This window comes from Balaenoptera borealis, assembly GCF_965194805.1.
Source record: "Balaenoptera borealis genome assembly, chromosome: 2".
In the NCBI taxonomy this organism is placed as follows: Eukaryota; Metazoa; Chordata; class Mammalia; order Artiodactyla; family Balaenopteridae; genus Balaenoptera; species Balaenoptera borealis.
In genome coordinates this window covers 146,384,134-146,402,872 of record NC_138867.1, presented here as the reverse complement: position 1 = coordinate 146,402,872, position 18,739 = coordinate 146,384,134, and the positions used below count along the sequence as shown (strand labels likewise).

The window sequence follows — 18,739 nt, the reverse complement described above, 5'->3', positions numbered from 1 at the left end:
TATTATCTTTAGTGACTATCCCATCTTTAGCCAGTGGGAACTTCTTCAAATTGGCTTCCAAGTTCTTTTGCCATGACCTCAGTAGTCTTTGATAAATCTAGTCCCTTTCGATAGAAAAATGGCATTTAGAAATCATAGTAAGTACATGCTAGAGGTACTTTTTGCTATTGGGTTGATCATTGTTTCTAGACCATTTAAGTGAACAGAACTAGGACTTTTTTTTTTAAGATTAAATACATCAAGAATTATGCTGGTACTTCAATTCAAATTCAGGGCTAGAGGGTATTACTCAACCTCATCAATATTAAATATGTAAATCTTTCTCCCACATCAGGCAAAGTACTTAACCACTGTACTACACAACTCCCTTTTGATATTTGACACTCGATATTGGACACTCACCGTTAGAAGTAGAATTAACAACATTTTCAAGATGAGAAAACTTAATTTCAGAGAGATTGGATCTTGTCAAGGATTACCTAGCTAATATAGTATGGAGACAGAATTGGAACTCAATTCTGATGTACCTGATTATTTCTCCCATTGCTAAAGTAAATTTTAGATTCCTTTATATGTATTTTCCATTTCTCAAATAAATACAGTCTTCATATGTATGAAAATACTGAAGTTTTATAAGTTTTAGTTATAATAATATACAATAATACTTAGTATGACCCTGATGGACACAACCCTACAAAAAGCTGTTATTCTTATTTTTATAGCCCTCTGACTTCCTTTTGGTGACCCTCTCCTCCAGAGTGCTGCTGGGGCATGGGTGCACGCACACACACACACACACACACACACACACACACACACACACAGACATGGGATGCCCCCTTCCCAATGGTTTGCCCACTTCTATTAAACATTCTTTTTCCATTTTTACCCCTTAAGGGCCGCATTAGGAAGCTCTGCCAGGTTGTGTGAAAGATATAATCTCATTAAGGTGTTAACAGATGAAATCTTTAACAGCTTAAAGTTTTTCTCCCTCCCACTATCTCCATACCCCACGATAACGTATTTATGTTGCAATAGTGGCCTTCACTGTCTTAAACACTATGGATAATTGTGGATATTTCAGGCCAATGTGGAAAATACTTGGTATCTCAAAGGAGAGACATACCACTCTAGTATATGGATTAGTCGGGACTCTTGGTTGCAGGTGACAGAACTCCAGTTCGAAGTAGCGTGGACAAAAAGGAATCTTATTGGAAGGATACAGGGTGAGATGGGCCTCAGAGTGATGTGGACCCGAAATTTCTATCCATCACCAGAATCCCCATCTCCTTTGTTTACATTTCTCTCCATGTTTGGTTTCGATCTCTCAAACCAGTTTCTTTCATGTAGAAGAAAAATTGGCACCAATAAAACTACATTTACGCCCCATCCCCTGAAAAGGGACTGGGAACCTTCCCTGTTGTCCAGCTTGAAAAGCATCCCAGGGAGAGGGAGTGATTAGCCTGGCTGGTATCATGTGCCCACCCCTAGACCAATTCACTCTGGCCAGTGGGGAAGGATTCTGTCCTTGGCATTCTCTAGTTCAACTTCATGGTTGAAATTGGCCTGTGAAGCAGGAGAGGACTGAGCAGCACAGCAATAAATATCCACTGCATCTATTCCGCATCAGGGCTATATAAGCCTAACTTAGGTACAACCAAGGTCATTTATGCTTAAGGAGGGGGGTCCAATGTCCTCTCTCCTATAGCTCCCAGTGGCATTTCCTCTTCCCCAAAAGCCCTTTCCCGTCTGCCCTTTCTCTGCCTAGGCACCAGGTACCTGGGATGAATCCCTCCTTTCTTTGTGCTCCCATAGACTTCGTTCTTGCCACTCTCAACCACTGCACATACCTCTTTGTAGTTCATTCGATAAATTCATTTACTCAACCAGCACCCGATGAGGTCCTTCTGTTGCCAGACACTGTGTTAGGATTTGTCACTGTTGTTGTTATCACAGGGGTGACACATTATGATCATATCTTCCGGAAATAACTGAATATAGAGTTTCTCAAACTGGAATTCATACTCTCTTCTTTGTCACCTCTTTTGCCCAAAACATGAGGTACAAAACATTGGATCTCATGTCATTTTCTTGCATCTCAGTTATCCACAGCAATAAAAATGTGTACAGAAAAGAATGTCTTTGCAACACTCCCTTAAGGCACCACTTCCCATCTGGTGGCAGCTGCCCATATTTCCAGCATCATGCATTCATGCATTCATTCACCAAATATTGACTGAATGCCTTCTGTACGGCAAGTGCTGTAGCATGCTCTGGGGGTCCAGGTGTAAACAAGAGAGATACAGGCTCTAAGAGGGAATTAAACAGACAATTGTTAACAAACAATTCCGCAAATAATTAATTGATTCCTTTTAGGAATGACAGAAGAAATCATTCTTTTTTCAGTATTAGCTTCACATGCCAAACCCGTGCCTTTTTGTTGGAAAAATGTCATGGGAAGATTTCAAGATTAAATTTAGTCTTAGCCCTGAATAAAAATCAGAATATTTGTCCACTTAAAAAAAAGGGAACACAGACTATAAGGAATCCTTAAATAGACCTTTTCTCCCACAGCCCTCCAGCCCGCTCTGTGTGCTTTTGTGGGAATCACTGGCGCAGGCAGGGAGACCCAGGTACTTGCACACGCAGACCATTTCCTCATCCGGAGTCAGAGAGGAAAGTATCTGCCAGTCACTGTTGCAGGTTATCTTGAAAAGAACTCTGACCAGAAAGCAGGAAGGTTATCGAGTGCTGGTAAATGTCATTAGTTTTCAGATAGAATTCTCAGAAATCACAGGGTTAATTTGCATGTCAGGGAGGAAACCTCAGTCACCTGACTCAGCAGCTGGGGCATGAAGAACATTTAATTCTACCATTTATCCAAACTAGTATGCTAAAAAAAAAATTTTTTTTTTAACCACTTTAAGTAGTGCTCTTCTAAGGTCGCAGTATATCTCCTGTGTAGCTGCCCCGGTTGGTGAGGTTTGTGTACCCTGTAACCCCCAGTCCTTGCAGAGTCCACAAATGACTCACTAATGCTGCTTTGTCATCCTCCTCCTGGCGTGGAGTAGAGATGGCTCTCCTAGTCGTCTAACCTGAGGGTTGTGTAAAAACACACTCTGAGAGCTTTGCAGAAGCTTAACAATCCCTTGTTCAACTCTTCTTTTTCACATACATCACCGGCTTATGATAAAAGCTCAGTATATAAGTGCATTCTCTGTTGGAGGAAAGAGTTTAGCTGATTTCTCTTTCTTCAATTAACAGAATCTTTCTTTTTATTTTTTTAATGCGCTTAGCTCTTTATTTTTTTGTTTTGCTTTTCTTTTCCTTCGAGTTTTATTGAGATATAATTGACGTACAGCACTGTTTCAGTTTAAGGTGTAGAGTATAGTGATGTGACTGACATACATCATGAAATGATTACCACAATGAGTTTAGTGATCATCCATCATCTCATATAGATACAAAATAAAAGAAAATGAGAAAGTATGTTTTTCCTTGTGATGAGGATTCTTAGGACTTATTCTCTTAACAACTTTCATATATAACATACAGCAGTGTTAATTCATGTCAGCAATGTTAATCATGTTGTACATTCCATACCTAATAGTTATTTATCTTGTAACTAGAAGTTCGTACCTTTTACTGCCTTCATCCAATTCCCCCTCCCCCCACCTCCTGCCTCTGGTAACCATAAATCTGATCTCTTTTTCTATGAGTTTGTTTGATTGGTTGGCTGGTATTAAACTATAATTGACCTACAACACTATGTTAGTTCTGGTGCCCAACATAGTGATTCGATATTTCTATACATTACAAAATGATCACCACAAATCTAGTTACCATCTGTCACAATACAAAGATACTACATTATTATTGACTATATTCCCCATATTGTACATTTCATCCCCATGGCTCATTTATTTTGTAACTGGAAGTTTGCTTTTGTTTCCCTTGCCTGAGGAACCAGATCCAAAACAATATTACTAAGACTGATGTTAAAGAATGTATTACCTATGTTTTCTTCTAGGAGTTTTATGGCTTCAGGTCTCACATTTAAGTCTTTAATCCATTTTGAGTTTATTTTTGTATGTAGTATGAGAAAGTAGTACAGTTTATTTCACATGTAGCTGTCCAGTTTTCCCAGCACCATTTATTGAGGAGAGTGTCTTTCCCCATTGTGTATTCTTGCCTCCTTTGTCATAGGTTAATTGACCATATAAGCATGGGTTTATTTCTGGGCTCTCTATTCTGTTCCATTGATCTATGTGTCATTTTTTATGCCAGTACCATACTATTTTGATGACTGTAGCTTTGCAGTATAGTTCGAAATCAGGGCGTGTGATACTTCCAGTTCTTCTGTTCTTTCTCAACATTATTTTGGCTATTCTGCATCATTTGTGCTTCTAATCAAATTTTAGAATTATTTGTTCTAGTTCTGTAAAATTTACCATTGGTGTTTTAATAGGGATTACATTGAATCTATAGATTGCACTGGGTAGTACGGTCACTTTAACAATATTATTTCTTCCAATCCATGAGAATGGTATATCTTTCCATTTGTTTGTGTTGTCTTCAATTTCTTTTATCAGTGTCTTACAGTTTCCCAAATACAGGTCTTTAATCTCCTTGGGTAGATTTATTCCTAGGTATTTTATTCTTTTTGATGCAGATGTAAATGGGATTGTTTTCTTAATTTCTCTTTCTGATAGTTCATTGTTAGTGTATAGAAATGCAACAGGTTTCTATGTATTAATTTTGTATCCTGCAGCTTTACCAAATTCATTGATGGGTTCTAGTAGTTTTTTGTTGGCGTCTTTAGCGTTTTCTATGTGTAGTATCATGTCATCTGCAAATAGTGACCTTTACTTCTTCCTTCCTATTTCAATGCCTTTTATTTCTTTCTCTTGTCTGATTGCTATAGCTAGGTCTTCCAATACTATGTTGAATAAAAGTGGTAATAGTTGGCATCCTTGTCTAGTTCTTGATGTTAGAGGAAATGCTTTCAGCTTTTCACTGTTGAGTATGATGTCGGTTGCAGGTTTGTCTTACATGGGTTTTATTATGTCGTATTCCCTCTATGCCCACTTTGTTGAGAGTTTATTTTTTTTACATAAATGGATGCTGAATTTTGTCAGAAGCTTTTTCTGCATCTATTGAGATGGCCATATGATTTTTTATTCTTCAGTTTGTTAATATGGTGCATCATATTGATTTGCAGATATTGGATGATCCCTGCATCCCTGGAATAAATCCTACTTTATCATGGTAAATGATCCTTTTAATATATTGTTAAATTTGGTTTGCTAATATTTTGTTGAGGATTTTTCCATCTATATTTACCATTGATATTGGCCTGTAATTTTTCTTTTTTTGTCTTTGGTTTTGGAATCAAGGTGATGCTGAACTCATAGAATGAGTTTGAAAGCATTCCTCTTCAATTTTTAGGAATAGTTTGAGAAGCGTAGGAAGTAACTCTTCTTTAAGTATTTGGTAGAATTTACCTGTGGAGCCATCTTGTCCTGGAGTTTTGCTTATTGGGAGTTTTTTTGGCTACTGATTCAATTTCATTTGTGGTATTAGTGGTCTGTTCATATTTTGTATTTCTTTCTGATTCAGTCTTGGGAGATCATATGTTTCTACCAGTTTATCCATTCTTCTGTCTTTCCATTTTATTGGCATATAACTGTTCATAGTAATCTCTTCTGTTCCTTTGTATTTCTGTGGTGTCAGTTGTAGCGTCCTTCATTTCTGACTTTTTTAATTTGAGTTTTCTCTCATTTTCTTGATGAGTCTGGCTAAAGCTTTATCAATTTTGTTTATCTTTTCAAAGAACCAGATCTTAATTTCATTGTTCTTTCTTTCTTTTTTTTTTTTTAGTCTCTATTTCATTTATGTCCACTCTAATCTTTACTGTTTCTTTTCTTCTACTAACTTACAGTTTTGCTTGTTCTTCTTTTTCTAGTTACTTTAAGTATAAGGTTATGTTGTTCTTTTGAGATTTTTCTTGTTTCCTGAGGTAAGCTTGTATCTCTATAAACCTCCTTCTTAGAACTGCTTTTGCTGTGTTCCATAGATTTTGAATCATTGTGTTTCACAGGCTGGTGGGTGGGGCCAGGCCCCAGCTCTAATAGGCTAGAAAGAGGACTTCAAGATGGCAGTTGGCAACATCAGAGTCCTCGTGGTAGAATGAGCTTCTGAAAATGACTTCCACCAGCATCTCCCAGAGGGAGTCCCAGTTGCCTCTTGCCTCTCTGGGAGGCTCTCCAAGATTAGTAAGTGGGTGTGACCCAGGCTCCTTTCAAATGACAGCCTTTGTTCTGGGTCTCAGAGTGTGTGAGATTTTGCATGTGCATTTTAAGAATGAAGTCTCTGTTTCCTTCAGCTCTCCCATACACAAGCCCCACTGGCCTTCAAACAAGGCAGTCTAGGGGCTTGTCTTCCTCATGCAGAACTCCTGGGCTGGGGAGCCTGATGTAGGGCTCAGAACTTACTCCTTGGGGAGAACCTTTGCAGTTGTGAATTATCCTCCCATTTGTGGGTTGCTTACCTGGGGGTATGGGTCTTAACTATTGCCACATCTCTGTACCTCCTACCCATCTCCTTATGGTTCCTTCATTATAGCTTTAGTTTTGAAAATTCTCTCCTGCTAGTCTTCAGGTCATTCTCATTGATAGTTGCTCTGTAAATAGTTATAATTTGATACACCCATGGGAGGAGTTGAGCTCATGGTTTTCCTACTCTGCCATCTGGCTAGCAGAATCTTTCTTGAATATTTCCTAATGGCTGTAGAGGGGTTTCAGAATGGTCTAAGACATACTTCCTGTCCTGTAAGAGCTTAGAACTATGGGTCCCTATTTTTCTTTAACATAAAGACCCTCAGTGACTATCAAAAAATTTTGATAATCCTAACCCCCCCATCCCTCCTCCCTGAAAGTGGTTGTCTTTTCAGTGTCTGTTAGTTAAGAAAATAAGTTAAAGCAAAAAGCTACTGTGAATATGGTGACCTTTTTAAATGGATTTGTATTTATTGATCTCAGGAATTCCTACAGAAATTTGAAAACCATGTATGTGTGAGAGTTATTTTTACTCCGTCTACAGACAGCATTTTGGTGCACATGGGGATGTATAGACAAGTTGCAACGCTTCATCTACCAATTGGCTCATAGAAACAGCTTGGTATTTGACAAATAAAAGTGTAAAACATTTCAAGTTCCAAGTGAGTGGTATGGATATTACAAATTGTCTAGGCTCAAAGGAAGGAGAATTTGCTATGATCTATGGTAGACATATGGGTCCTTAAGAGGTAAACCCTTGAGCTTGGCAATGAAGGTTTAAGGGAATTGTCAATGGGAAAAACTTGCAAAGAAATCATGAAAAAGGCCCAGAGGGTTTGCTCTATAAGAAGACAGCATTAAATGCTTACATCCAGCAAAGAACAAGCACAAGCTTTAGAATCAGACAAACGTGGGTGCTCATGAGCTGTGTGACCTTGGGCAAGTTACATAGCATCACCAACACTCAGGTTTCTCTCTTATAAAATGGGACTAGCCTGTCCTGAACACTTCACAGAAGAGTTGGGAAGATCAAATAAGATCACATAAATAAGGGGCAGCATTTTGTGAAGTGTGATTTTACCAAGTAAATAAACATCATTATTTTTTAAAGGCCTAGAGATGTCCAATGGACTGAGTAGACCACTGTGTTGATTAGGATTCTTTGTTTTCAAGGAACAGAAATGATTCTGGCTCACTTAAACAAAACAGAATTATCAAAAAATGTGCTGGGAGGTGAGGTGGAAGGGGTGAAGTACACAATATGACTCACAGATTCTAAGGACATCTGAAGAACCAGGCTCAGAAACAAGAACCAGGAAACTTCAGCTCAGCAGGAGAATATTGGTAGCAGCAATTATTTAATGTTCTCCTTTGTTTTTCCTTCCTTGAGTTATTCTACTCAAGGCAAAGTCCCACAGTGGGCGAATCTAGTGGGCAGGGCATCGTGATTTATAGTCTCATTAAGATTATGAACCAGGGGGCTTCCTTGGTGGTGCAGTGGTTGAGAGTCTGCCTGCTAATGCAGGGGACACGGGTTCGCACCCTGGCCTGGGAAGATCCCACATGCCACGGAGCAACTAGGCCCGTGAGCCACAACTACTGAGCCTGCGCGTCTGGAGCCTGTGCTCTGCAACAAGAGAGGCCACAACAGTGAGAGGCCCGTGCACCGCGATGAAGAGTAGCCCCCGCTTGCCACAACTACAGGAAGCCCTAGCACAGAAACGAAGACCCAACATAGTAATCAATCAATCAATAAATAAATCTTTAAAAAAAAAAAAAAAAAAAAAGATTATGAACCAGGGAGAAAAGGTAGTTTTCCAAAAGGAAGTTAAAGGATTGTTAAAGAAAGGAGAACACAATAGAGAGTGAGTCACCAGAAAACAACTATCCACTACAGACAATTTCAAAAGATCATCCATACATTTATGTAATCATACTTATTGATCAACTTTGACTAATAGTGAAAAATAAGTCTAGGAAAGTAAAAGTTGAGGCTAATTCAAGGGAAATGGCCTATTCTAGATACAGGAATATATCTCAACCTCTGTGTTTCACCATGGCCTTCCCGGTTGCCCCAGGAGGATACAGCCTACTGTATCTAGGGCATAGGTCAGTGAGGAGTACCTTAATCCCGGAGAGTCATTACACACTAACACTTGGCTCACTTTCCTTTGGTTTCACTGATACCACCATTGACACACCCGGCTAAACTGGGAACTTTGAGTTGTTTTATGGCTGCAATTATTGATTTGTGTCAATAACCTCTTCCTTCTCTCTCATTCTCACTTCCATGGCTCATACATTATGGGTATTCAATAAATACTTGAATACATGGATGGATGGTTGGATGGATGGATGGGAGACTAGTCTGGCCTATGTTGGGATCTAGGACTTTGACTACTTTTTTTCTCTTTTTTTATTAGCTGAGCCAAAGAATTTCCTTGCAAGAAGCAATCTTATTCCCATGAATCAAAGTTAAGATTTGTACCTGGGGCTTTTCCTAGTTGTGTGGGGCAGTCTTTACAGAGAGGTTTTCTTTGTTACCTCCTCATCCATCACCTTTCAGTATTTATATTTATAATATTCATCTCCCCAGCACTAACCTTACCTCTCCAAATCTTTGTAGTGTGCCTGTTAACACAAGGTATCACAGGAGATGCTCTAGAGGAAGCTGACAGTTTACTCAAGGAAGCAGAGATCTAGATACATCAGTGTTAAATGGAGGCATGAGAGTTGATGTGGAAACATGTTAAAAGAGCAATTTTTGTTGGCTGGGGTGAAATAGTCTGTGGGGATATGGGTGGGCTTCATAGAGGAGGTGGCAAATAAAAAACCTCTCAAATGCTAAAAATATATATAAAGTAATAATTCTCAAAAGAATGTTCTCTGTCTAGGCAGTTTAGTATCTTAACCTCTACCCTTTGAAGGTACCCTACTTTAAAATGCAAATTATACTTGGAAGAGGTAACACACCACATTGCTTATTAGTTGTAGTAATTTTTATATATTTTCTACTATATATTTAAAATGAATTCTTTTTTTCATAACAAATCTCCTTTTTTTTATTTATTTATTTTTGGCTGCATTGGGTCTTCGTTGCTGCATGCAGCCTTTCTCTAGTTGTGGTGAGCAGGGGCTACTCTTCATTGCAGTGCATGGGCTTCTCATTGTGGTGGCTTCTCTTGTTGCGGAGTGTGGGCTCTAGGCATGCGGGCTTTAGTAGCTGTGGCACACAAGCTCAGTAGTTGGGGCTCACGGGCTCTAGAGTGCAGGCTCAGTAGTTGTGGCTCACGGGCTCTAGAGTGCAGGCTCAGTAGTTGTGGTGCACAGGCTTAGTTGCTCCGTGACATGCGGGATCTTCCCACACCAGGGCTCGAACCCATATCTCCTGCATTGGCAGGCAGATTCTTAACCACTGTGCCACCAGGGAAGCCCCCCCCACTTTTATTTGTAACTGTAGGATAGTACATATATTGCCAGGAACCTTCACCATGCTTCTGCAGTAGTTTCTGTGGTATAAGAGTGATATATACAGATTTCTCTTATTACAAGTCATTATGACCCCCAGTCATAAAACCTAACTTTTTTCCAATTGAAGTGAATAAAATAGAAAAATTTGGATTGGGTCCTTTCCTAATGGACTGATAGGATAGAGGGTATTCTCAGTCTCGGCAACTTCATCTCATGTTAACTTGGAACTTTTTCTAGGGCAATTCTTTGTTCTTCCCCCTCCCCCAAGGGACATTTGGAAATGTCTGTAAACATTTTTGGCTGTCACAGCTGAGGGGGAGAAGGGGAGGGTGCTACTGGCATCAAGTTGGTAAAGGCCAGGGATGCTGCTAAACATCAAAGAATTATCCAGCCCAAAATGTCAAGAGTGGCAAGTTGAGCTACCCTGGTCTAAAAATGCCTTGACCTGCCAATCAACCAGATGTCTATGTAGACACTAGAAAAAATGAAAATGAGCCAGTGCAAAACCTTTCATGAAACATAAATACAAATCTTTTAGAAACAATCAAAGAAATAGAAAAATTTTAATAGCAGTAAATCAAAGGTCAGCGTGACAATATTATGTAATTTAGTTTTTGATTCTTCCTTATCTGACCCAAGTTAAGAAGAGTGGTAGTGATGGTGATAATGATGATGGTTTCTAGACACTGGGGTTTGCTTACATTTTTTATTGAGATATAACTGGCATATAATATTATATTAGTTCTAGGTGTATAACATAATGATTTTACATTTGTATATATTGTGAAATGATCACCACAATAAGTCTAAGTTAATATCTGTCACCATACATAGTTACTTTTTTTTCCTCATGAACAGAACTTTTAAGGTGTACTCTCTTAACAACTTTCAAATATGCAATACAGTATTATTAAATATTGTTGCCATGCTTATGGTATATTCCTTGACTTATTTATTTTTTAACGGGAAGTTTGTAACTTGTGACCCCCTTCACCCATTTCACCCACCCACAACTCCCTGCCTCTGGCAATAAGCTTTTTTTTTTAAATTTAGATTCCAAATACAGTTGACCCTTGAATAACACTGGGGTCAGGGGTGCTAACCACCCACACAGTGGAAAATCCACATATAACTTATAGTCAGTCCTCTGTACTCGCAGTTGCACATCTACCAATTCAACCGACCACAGATCGGGTAGCACTGTAGTATTTACTATTGAAAAAACCTGCATAAGTGGATCCACACGGTTCAAACCCATGTTGTTCAAGAGTCAACTATATACAGACCTCACTTATCGTACTTCGGTCGTAGGAAGTGGAAAAGGAACATAGAAAAGGAAATAGAGCCAAAAGGAGATCTTAATCAATAATCTTTCATTGTGCATCAAAATAACGCTGTGGTTTAAGAGAGCAGGCTGTGTGGCGTCAGACGTCCTGAGGTTAAAGCCTGTCTTCTGCTTTGCTAGCTGTGCGCCATTGGGGAAATTCACTGAATCTCTCTAAGCCTTAGTTCCATCATTTGTAAAACAAGGTAATAATAGGACCTACCTGATGGAGTTATTGTGTGAATTCAAGAGAATAGCATGTATAACATATTTAGCTATACTTGACACACAGTAAGCATTCAGTAAGTACTGTAATAATAATAATAATGAGAGGAGAAAGTGTAATAAATGTATTGATGATGATGACGATGATAACAATGGCAATGACAATAATGATGATTGGCTTTGGAGTCCGATGATGTGGATTGCAATGCTGGCTCTGTTACTTACCAACCATAAGACAATTGCTTTACTGAACCTGCATTTGCACTTCTGTCCACGCCTCTTAAGGTTACTGTGAGAACTTAATGACAGGTGCCTGGCACATAGTAGATACTCCAGATCAGTGGGTCTGGCCTGAAGAACCACAAACACACTGTGCTCTCTGGAAAGGGTTTACCTTTTCCTGTACGCTGATGGCTGTTCCTTTCATAAGGACAGCACCTTAGATAAAAGGCTGGCTCAGAAAGAAAAGGTGGTTAGGTGGGCTTCATTCCCAAGCTAAGAAAAGCTAAGGGGTAGTGAGTCAGAAGTGAATCAGAAATTCCTGAACAAGGTAAAAAATAAGGACCCTGACAGATTTGTAGGGCTTGGCAATGCCCCCGCCGCTGCTGTCCTTGAGTTCTCCTAGCAGCTCCCTGGAGTGAGTTACAGGAAAGCCTAAAAAGCAAGCAATGCTGATGGGTTGCCTGGAGGCCCGTGTGGCCCTCTCCACAGTCTATCTCGGGCAGGAACAGAAGGAGCCCAGGGACAGAGAGCTAGAAAGGGCGAACTCACCTCTCCGTGTAGAGAGGGAGACAGAGCACCCAAGGCCAGTGCCCAGAAGAATAAAAGGACAAGGGATGCTTCAAGAGGAAGGTCATTGGGAAGCCCCACTGAGGGACAAGAGACTTCACCACCGCCAGGGATCCGCCAGGTGTGATTAAACAGATGACAGAGGCTCACTGCAGCAGGGTCATTAGCTCTCAGACCCTGCTGCCACTCACATTTGAGATAAGTTTGGATTTAGAAAGCTAGCAATGAGCTGAGTGGTGTGGATCAGGAGGGAAGCACACGGCTTCATCGGGGCCATGAAAGCAGCTGACAAATTACAGCGTGATTTGTCATCATCTCAGAACTCGGCAAGTGTTTGTCCCTGAAAGAATCAATACGTGGAGGGAAAAGGGCTGTATTTTTAGAAACTCCTGGATGGGTAATTTATTTCAAGTGAATGGAGAGTTTATGTTGGCGCCCCACAGAAGCAATGGACACTATATTTACACGAAGCCAGAAAATGCTATCATTTCTTCTAATCAATTTACTCCTTTGAACAGATGTACCTTGAAGCTTGGAGTGATAAATTCACTCCCCATGCTAAAAGCTCTACCCTGGGAACCATTTCCAATCCCACCTTTAGTACTACTTCATTCTATATGCATAGCATGTTATGCCTTTCAAAACTTTCCTACATGAATTCTATCTTCTGGATCACAAGTGAGATGGACAGGGAGGTGGTGTTAGCCCCATTCTACAGAGGAGAAAACTGAGGCTCAAGAGTTGAATGTATTATTAGCCAACGTGGGGTAGAATTAGAAAGCAAGATCTCCCCACTCCTAGTTGTGTTTTCCCCCTCATTGAACTTTAAGAGATTGTACAACTAAAATACTGAATGAAAGAGAAAAAGTGAAGAGTCAAGAATGTGTTTTAAATGCTTTGCTGTAAGAATGTTCACCAGGGGGCAGTGTGCTGTGCAAGTAAAGAACAGAGGGTCTGCACTCAGACTTGGATTCAAATCCCAGTCTTGATAGGACTGCGGGCAGCCACTTAACCCTTGTGAGTCACAGTTTTCCCATCTCTAAAGAGGGGCTAATCAAAGTTCTTACTTAATAAAATGATTGAAAGCTTGAAAAAAAATAGCATTTCTTAAGTTCTCATTGCAGCATCTGACAGAAATAAGAGTCTAGTAAATGCTACTTATTTTGTGTTTTTTTGTTTGTTTTTTGAGAATTTTTTAATTTATTTATTTTTGGCTGCGTTGGGTTTTTGGTGCTGCACATGGGCTTTCTCTAGTTGTGGTGAGCGGGGGCTACTCTTTGTTGCGGTGCATGGGCTTCCCTTTGCGGTGGTTTCTCTTTGTTGCGGCGCATAGGCCCCAGGCGTGCGGGCTTCAGTAGTTGTGGCACACAGGCTCAGTAGTTGTGGCACACGGGTTCAGTAGTTGTGGCTCACGGGCTCCAGAGTGCAGGCTCAGTAGTTGTGGCACACAGGCTCAGTAGTTGTGGTATACGGGCTCAGATGCTCTGCGGCACACGGGATCCTCCCGGACCAGGGCTCGAACCTGTGTCCCCCGCACCGGCAGGCGGACTCCCAACCACTGTGCCACCAGGGAAGTCCCTACTTATTTTGTTTTATTAGCTACTATTTCACAGCATTTTTGCAACAGCCGAACAATGGAAACCATGTCAATGTTCAGTAGTGAAAGGATTAAATGAAATAGGGCGACATTCATGCAGTAGGTATCTATCTAGGTAACATGTAAAAATGTTCAAGTTGTATGAACACTAAATCTCATTGTTGAAACACATAAATGTGTATGTTTGTCCATACATAAATGTGTATGTAGGTGTATGCATATATTTTTTAAAGCCTGGAAGTTCTATATACACACGAATATTGGCTAGCTGTAGGTCGTGTGATTTATAATCTCTGCTTTTTTGATCATCTATTTCTATGCTGCCCAGTTTGGTAGCCACTAGCCCCCATGTGGCTATTTAACTTTAAATTAGTTAAGTGAAATTAAATAAAATTTAAAAATCAGTTCCTCAGTCACACTACCATATTTCAACAGCCACATGCAATGCGTGGCTTCTACATTATACAGTGCAGACGAAGAACATTTCCATCATTGCGGTAAACTCTATGGGGCAGCTTGAGTCTAGAGATTCAAACCCAGGCCGGGGAAAAGTGGTCAGGACAGGGCCCTCCCTTTGCCCCGCATCCAACTTTTCATCTGCATCTATTCTCTCCTCCTTAATGAGGATTTAACTGTTTCTTTTAACACATTACAACTATCACAGTGTGACAGAGGGGATTACCTTATTTGCAATGGTTCTAACAGTGATTAGCTCTTCTGATGATCCTATTAAAACGAGATCCCTCTGACTTAATAACCTCACGGCATCCTCTCTCTCACAGGAGGTACAGTTCCAACCAGAATGTTTCCACAACACCATCGTGTGTGAGAAGCCTAACAACCACCTTAACAGGTTTAAGGGTTATATGTAAGTATCTGCCGCCTGTGTGCTGCTTGTAAATATCTCCCCTGCAGCTAGAAAACATTTTTTTCTTGAAATGGCCAAACAGGTAAGCATCTGGGTCCTAAGGAGGTTTATTTCTTTTTATCATAAAAAAAGGGCTAGAGAAAACTAACTAAATTGGGAAAACTTTTCTAGTCTTTTTTTTTTGCTGGTGTGGTATTTAATTATCTCACAGGGTTAAATTCACTAAGAGTTTTTTCAGAACTCTGGTGTAACAGCATCAAAATCGAGACCACACTCTGATTCAGGGGAGGCAAGTATGATTGAATTTAGATCAGATTTCTGAAGGGCCTTTACTGCCCTGTAGGTAAGAACGGGACTTTGGAGTTGGACAGACCTAGGTTCGAAACCAGGCTCTATCACTTACAAGCTGTGTGACCTTGAGTAAATTAATTAACCTCTCTGGGCCTTCGTTTCCACATCTGTAAAATAAAGATTATATCTACATCACAGGGTTTTTCTTGTCTATGAACTGATCATATGCAAAGCCCGTAGGACAGAAACTGGCACAGAGTAGATAGTTAATGCGACTGCTGCTGTTGCAATTATTGTTGTTATTGTTCCTCACCTCTGGTTCAGCCTGAGAGTTTTACTATAATTTTGCTCCCACATTTGACTGCCGGTCTTACTGCAAAGAAAAAAAAAAAGACCAAAAAAAAGAGTAGTGGTAACAGATGTGAATAAATGCCCGTATTCTGGCTTTAAGAGTTAGAGGACTTTCACAGAGCCTCGTCTCATGTAATCTGCCAAACAACCCAGGGAAGCGAGAATTATGATTCCCATTTTTCAGATGGGAGATCTGATGATAAGATTTTTCAGGATTCTCCCAGAGGCACACAGCAGCTTCAAGGCCAAGCCAGGACTTACAGTCGGGTCTTTTCACTCCAACCCCGGTGTGTTTTCCATTGTCTGCACACACAGCTCAGACGTGTTATAGCAACTTCTCTACCAATGGGCCCTGCAGTGAAGCTTAGGAAGGCTTCTTGGGAGGCAGGTGTCAATGCTTTCCCTCCACCCACATTTTCTCAGGCCCTGTGAGATATCTTGAGGAGCCAGATAAGAGGGGAAAGGGTAAGAACAGTACAAGAGAAATAGCAGCTTTTCAACGCAAATTACTTTTTAAAAGATCATAGAGAGCAGACAGAGACAGGCGAGAAGGGCACGAGCTCCTGGGGGAGAAGGGGATTGGTTGCAGTCATCTGGCAAGGTAGAGCTTGCCACCTTCCCCGGGCAAGGAGTCTACCCCTTGAGCCCGAGTTTTGTGGATTCGGTTCATCCCAAGTCACCCATGCCTTGAGCCATTCTCCTTCCTCTTAGAGAGCAGCCTCCTTGCTGGGTTTCTCTTTGTAATCCTTTCTCCCCGAGACAGCTCATGCCAGCAGCCAGCCTTTCTAAGCTTCATCCTGGGCTCTGGCCCCTCATCTCAGACAGAACTTTCCCAGTTGCGTTCAACCCCCACCACCTCCTCTTCCTGGCCGCTGCCCCTAGAGTTGTCTTTCCCCACCTGCCCGGGCCTCATGGGTGAGCCCTGAAAGTCCAGTTGGTCAGTCCAGCAGCCAACCCATGGGATGTTGGGGGATTCACCGTGGTCCTACATCCCTGCCGAGGCCCAGCTCCCACAGATGATAAGCACTCTCTTCCTGAGCAAACCCACTGTCTGATGCCTCCAGGTCTCCAGAAGCTTCTTTGGGTCCCCTTAATTTAGGAGTTCTCCTGGGGCTACCCAGGTTGGCTAGAAAATGAGTCGTTTTTAATGCTTTGAAGATTAGGAATGTCAGATTTAAAAATGTAACTTTTAAACAGTAAGATCTCTATGAAGAAGTGGTTCTCAAGCCCCTTTTCCTCCTCTCCATCGGAGGACCTTTAGCGAGTCTGGACACATTGTGGGTTGTCACAACTGGGGAAAGGGGTGCTGCCGGCACCCCAGTGGGTAGAGACCACGGATGCTGCTCCGCATCCTACAAAGCACAGGACAGCCCCCACGACAAAGAAGGGTCCCACAAAAAGTGCCAGTAGCGCTGAGGTGGAGAAATACTGCTCTGAGTCAGTTAAATAAACATCCCTGTAAACAGAGCGCTAAACGGAAGAGCTATGAGATGGCTAATCTCTTTCTACCATCCATTGAAAAAGGAACATTACGACTGGGAGACAAAGATGCTGTCATATGTTATCACCTCAGAGCATCATAAAAAAAACGCTCTTCAAATCACTAGCTACTGACACTGACTCATTCAAGTTTCTACCCCAATATTCTATCCCATAGCCAACTCCCTCCTTGATAAGGAGAGGTAGGTCATAAACTTCAGCCATTCTTGGACCCCCTTTATGATTTGTATCACATTCATAAAACACCTCTACTTTCCAAATTTTTTATTGGCTTTCTTTATTTCAAAAGGAAAATGTATGTTACTGGCACTGTGGGCATCCAGCATCACTGCCATATGTAGATTGCCACAGATTTATGGCAGTATTACTTTCCATGTATAAATTTCATAACAGTAAAATTAATAAAATGATATCAAAACAGTTATTATTTCATTCTAACTACAGACTTACTTGCCAAAGCCTCCTCTGTGTTGAAAAGTTAGATAAATAAGTGCTAGAAAAAAGTTAATGAGGGCTTCCCTGGTGGCGCAGTGGTTAAGAATCTGCCTGCCAATGCAGGGGACACGGGTTCGAGCCCCGGTCTGGGAAGATCCCACATGCCGCGGAGCAACTAAGCCCGTGAGCCACGGCTACTGAGCCTGCGTGTCTGGAGCCTGTGCTCCGCAACAAGAGAGGCCGCGATAGTGAGAGGCCCGCGCACCGCGATGAAGAGTGGCCCCCACTTGCCACAACTGGAGAAAGCCCTCGCACAGAAACGAAGACCCAACACAGCCAAAAGTAAATTAATTAATTAATTAAAAAAAAACAAAAGTTAATGAAATACTAAGACATTTCCTCATTAGATTTCAAAGGATTGCAAATGGGAATGACTCCGATTCAATGTAAATTAACGGGGTGCTACTTTGGGAACCCTGGTGTAGTGAAAACCACATGAGGGTTGGTGTCTGGGGCCTGGGTTCCCAAGTCCTAGGATATCCCATGTAGTAGGTGAGTGGCCTTGGAAAAATCTCTCACCCTCTCTGAGCTTCATCTTTCTTATGAGTAAGGACTATCACCCAGCTAACTTCCCAGAGCTGTGAAGAGACAAATAAAATAATGTAAATAAATGTAGTTTACAAACACAGTAAAGAATTATTATTAAGAGGAATATTGAGTGGTAGTATAGCACTCTGCAGCCAGACTCCCTGGGTTTGAATCCCCTTTCTGCCACATACTAGCTCTGTGAACTTGCCTCAATTTCCCTATCTATAAAATGGGTATGAAACATGACCTATCTTATAAGATTGTCATGAGCATTAATTAATACATGGAAAACACTTATAACTGGACCTAGAGAAATGAAGTATTAAAGAATTAGAAGGAGAAAAATCCCTAAGGGTTCAGATTATTACTTTTCTGTTCTCCCCAACGTTGTGGGAAAGTTATATTTAAATTTCCTGAAAAACCCAAATGGAGGGCATCAGGATAGAATAAGGGCCAGACGCTGAGTAATCACTAATGTGGACTGACTCAGAAGTTTCTAGTGTGAGGTGGAAAATTGCCGTGCTTCCGGAGGCTAGAGAAAGAGAAACCCTCCATGTACCTCCCTTTTGAGAAGCTGCCTTGCAGGAGGTTGCACAGGGTCGCTGGTCCACCTCCTGTGAGGTCTGTTTATTGTAAGGCTTCCTCAGCAGAGTTCTGCCTTTTAGGTGAGTAAATGATTACGTCCTTAGGGATGGGTGATTCCCTTCTAATGGTCCAGCCCCCACTACACATCCCAGGAGCAA

At 41.1% G+C, this 18,739-nt stretch overlaps 1 protein-coding gene across 6 annotated transcripts in view; it reads left to right on the top strand.

Moving 5' to 3' along the window:
- Window positions 1-18,739, top strand: part of ATP10B (ATPase phospholipid transporting 10B (putative)) — a 298,840-nt gene that overhangs the window by 203,619 nt on the left and 76,482 nt on the right. For all 6 annotated transcript variants that reach the window (XR_014241061.1, XM_082378751.1, XM_082378750.1 and 3 more), the window contains one exon: window positions 14,746-14,831. Coding sequence is in view for 5 of the 6 variants with exons in the window: in XM_082378751.1 (XP_082234877.1) it covers window positions 14,746-14,831 (86 nt within the window). In the remaining variant the exon portion in view is untranslated. The remainder of the gene's footprint in view (window positions 1-14,745; window positions 14,832-18,739) is intronic.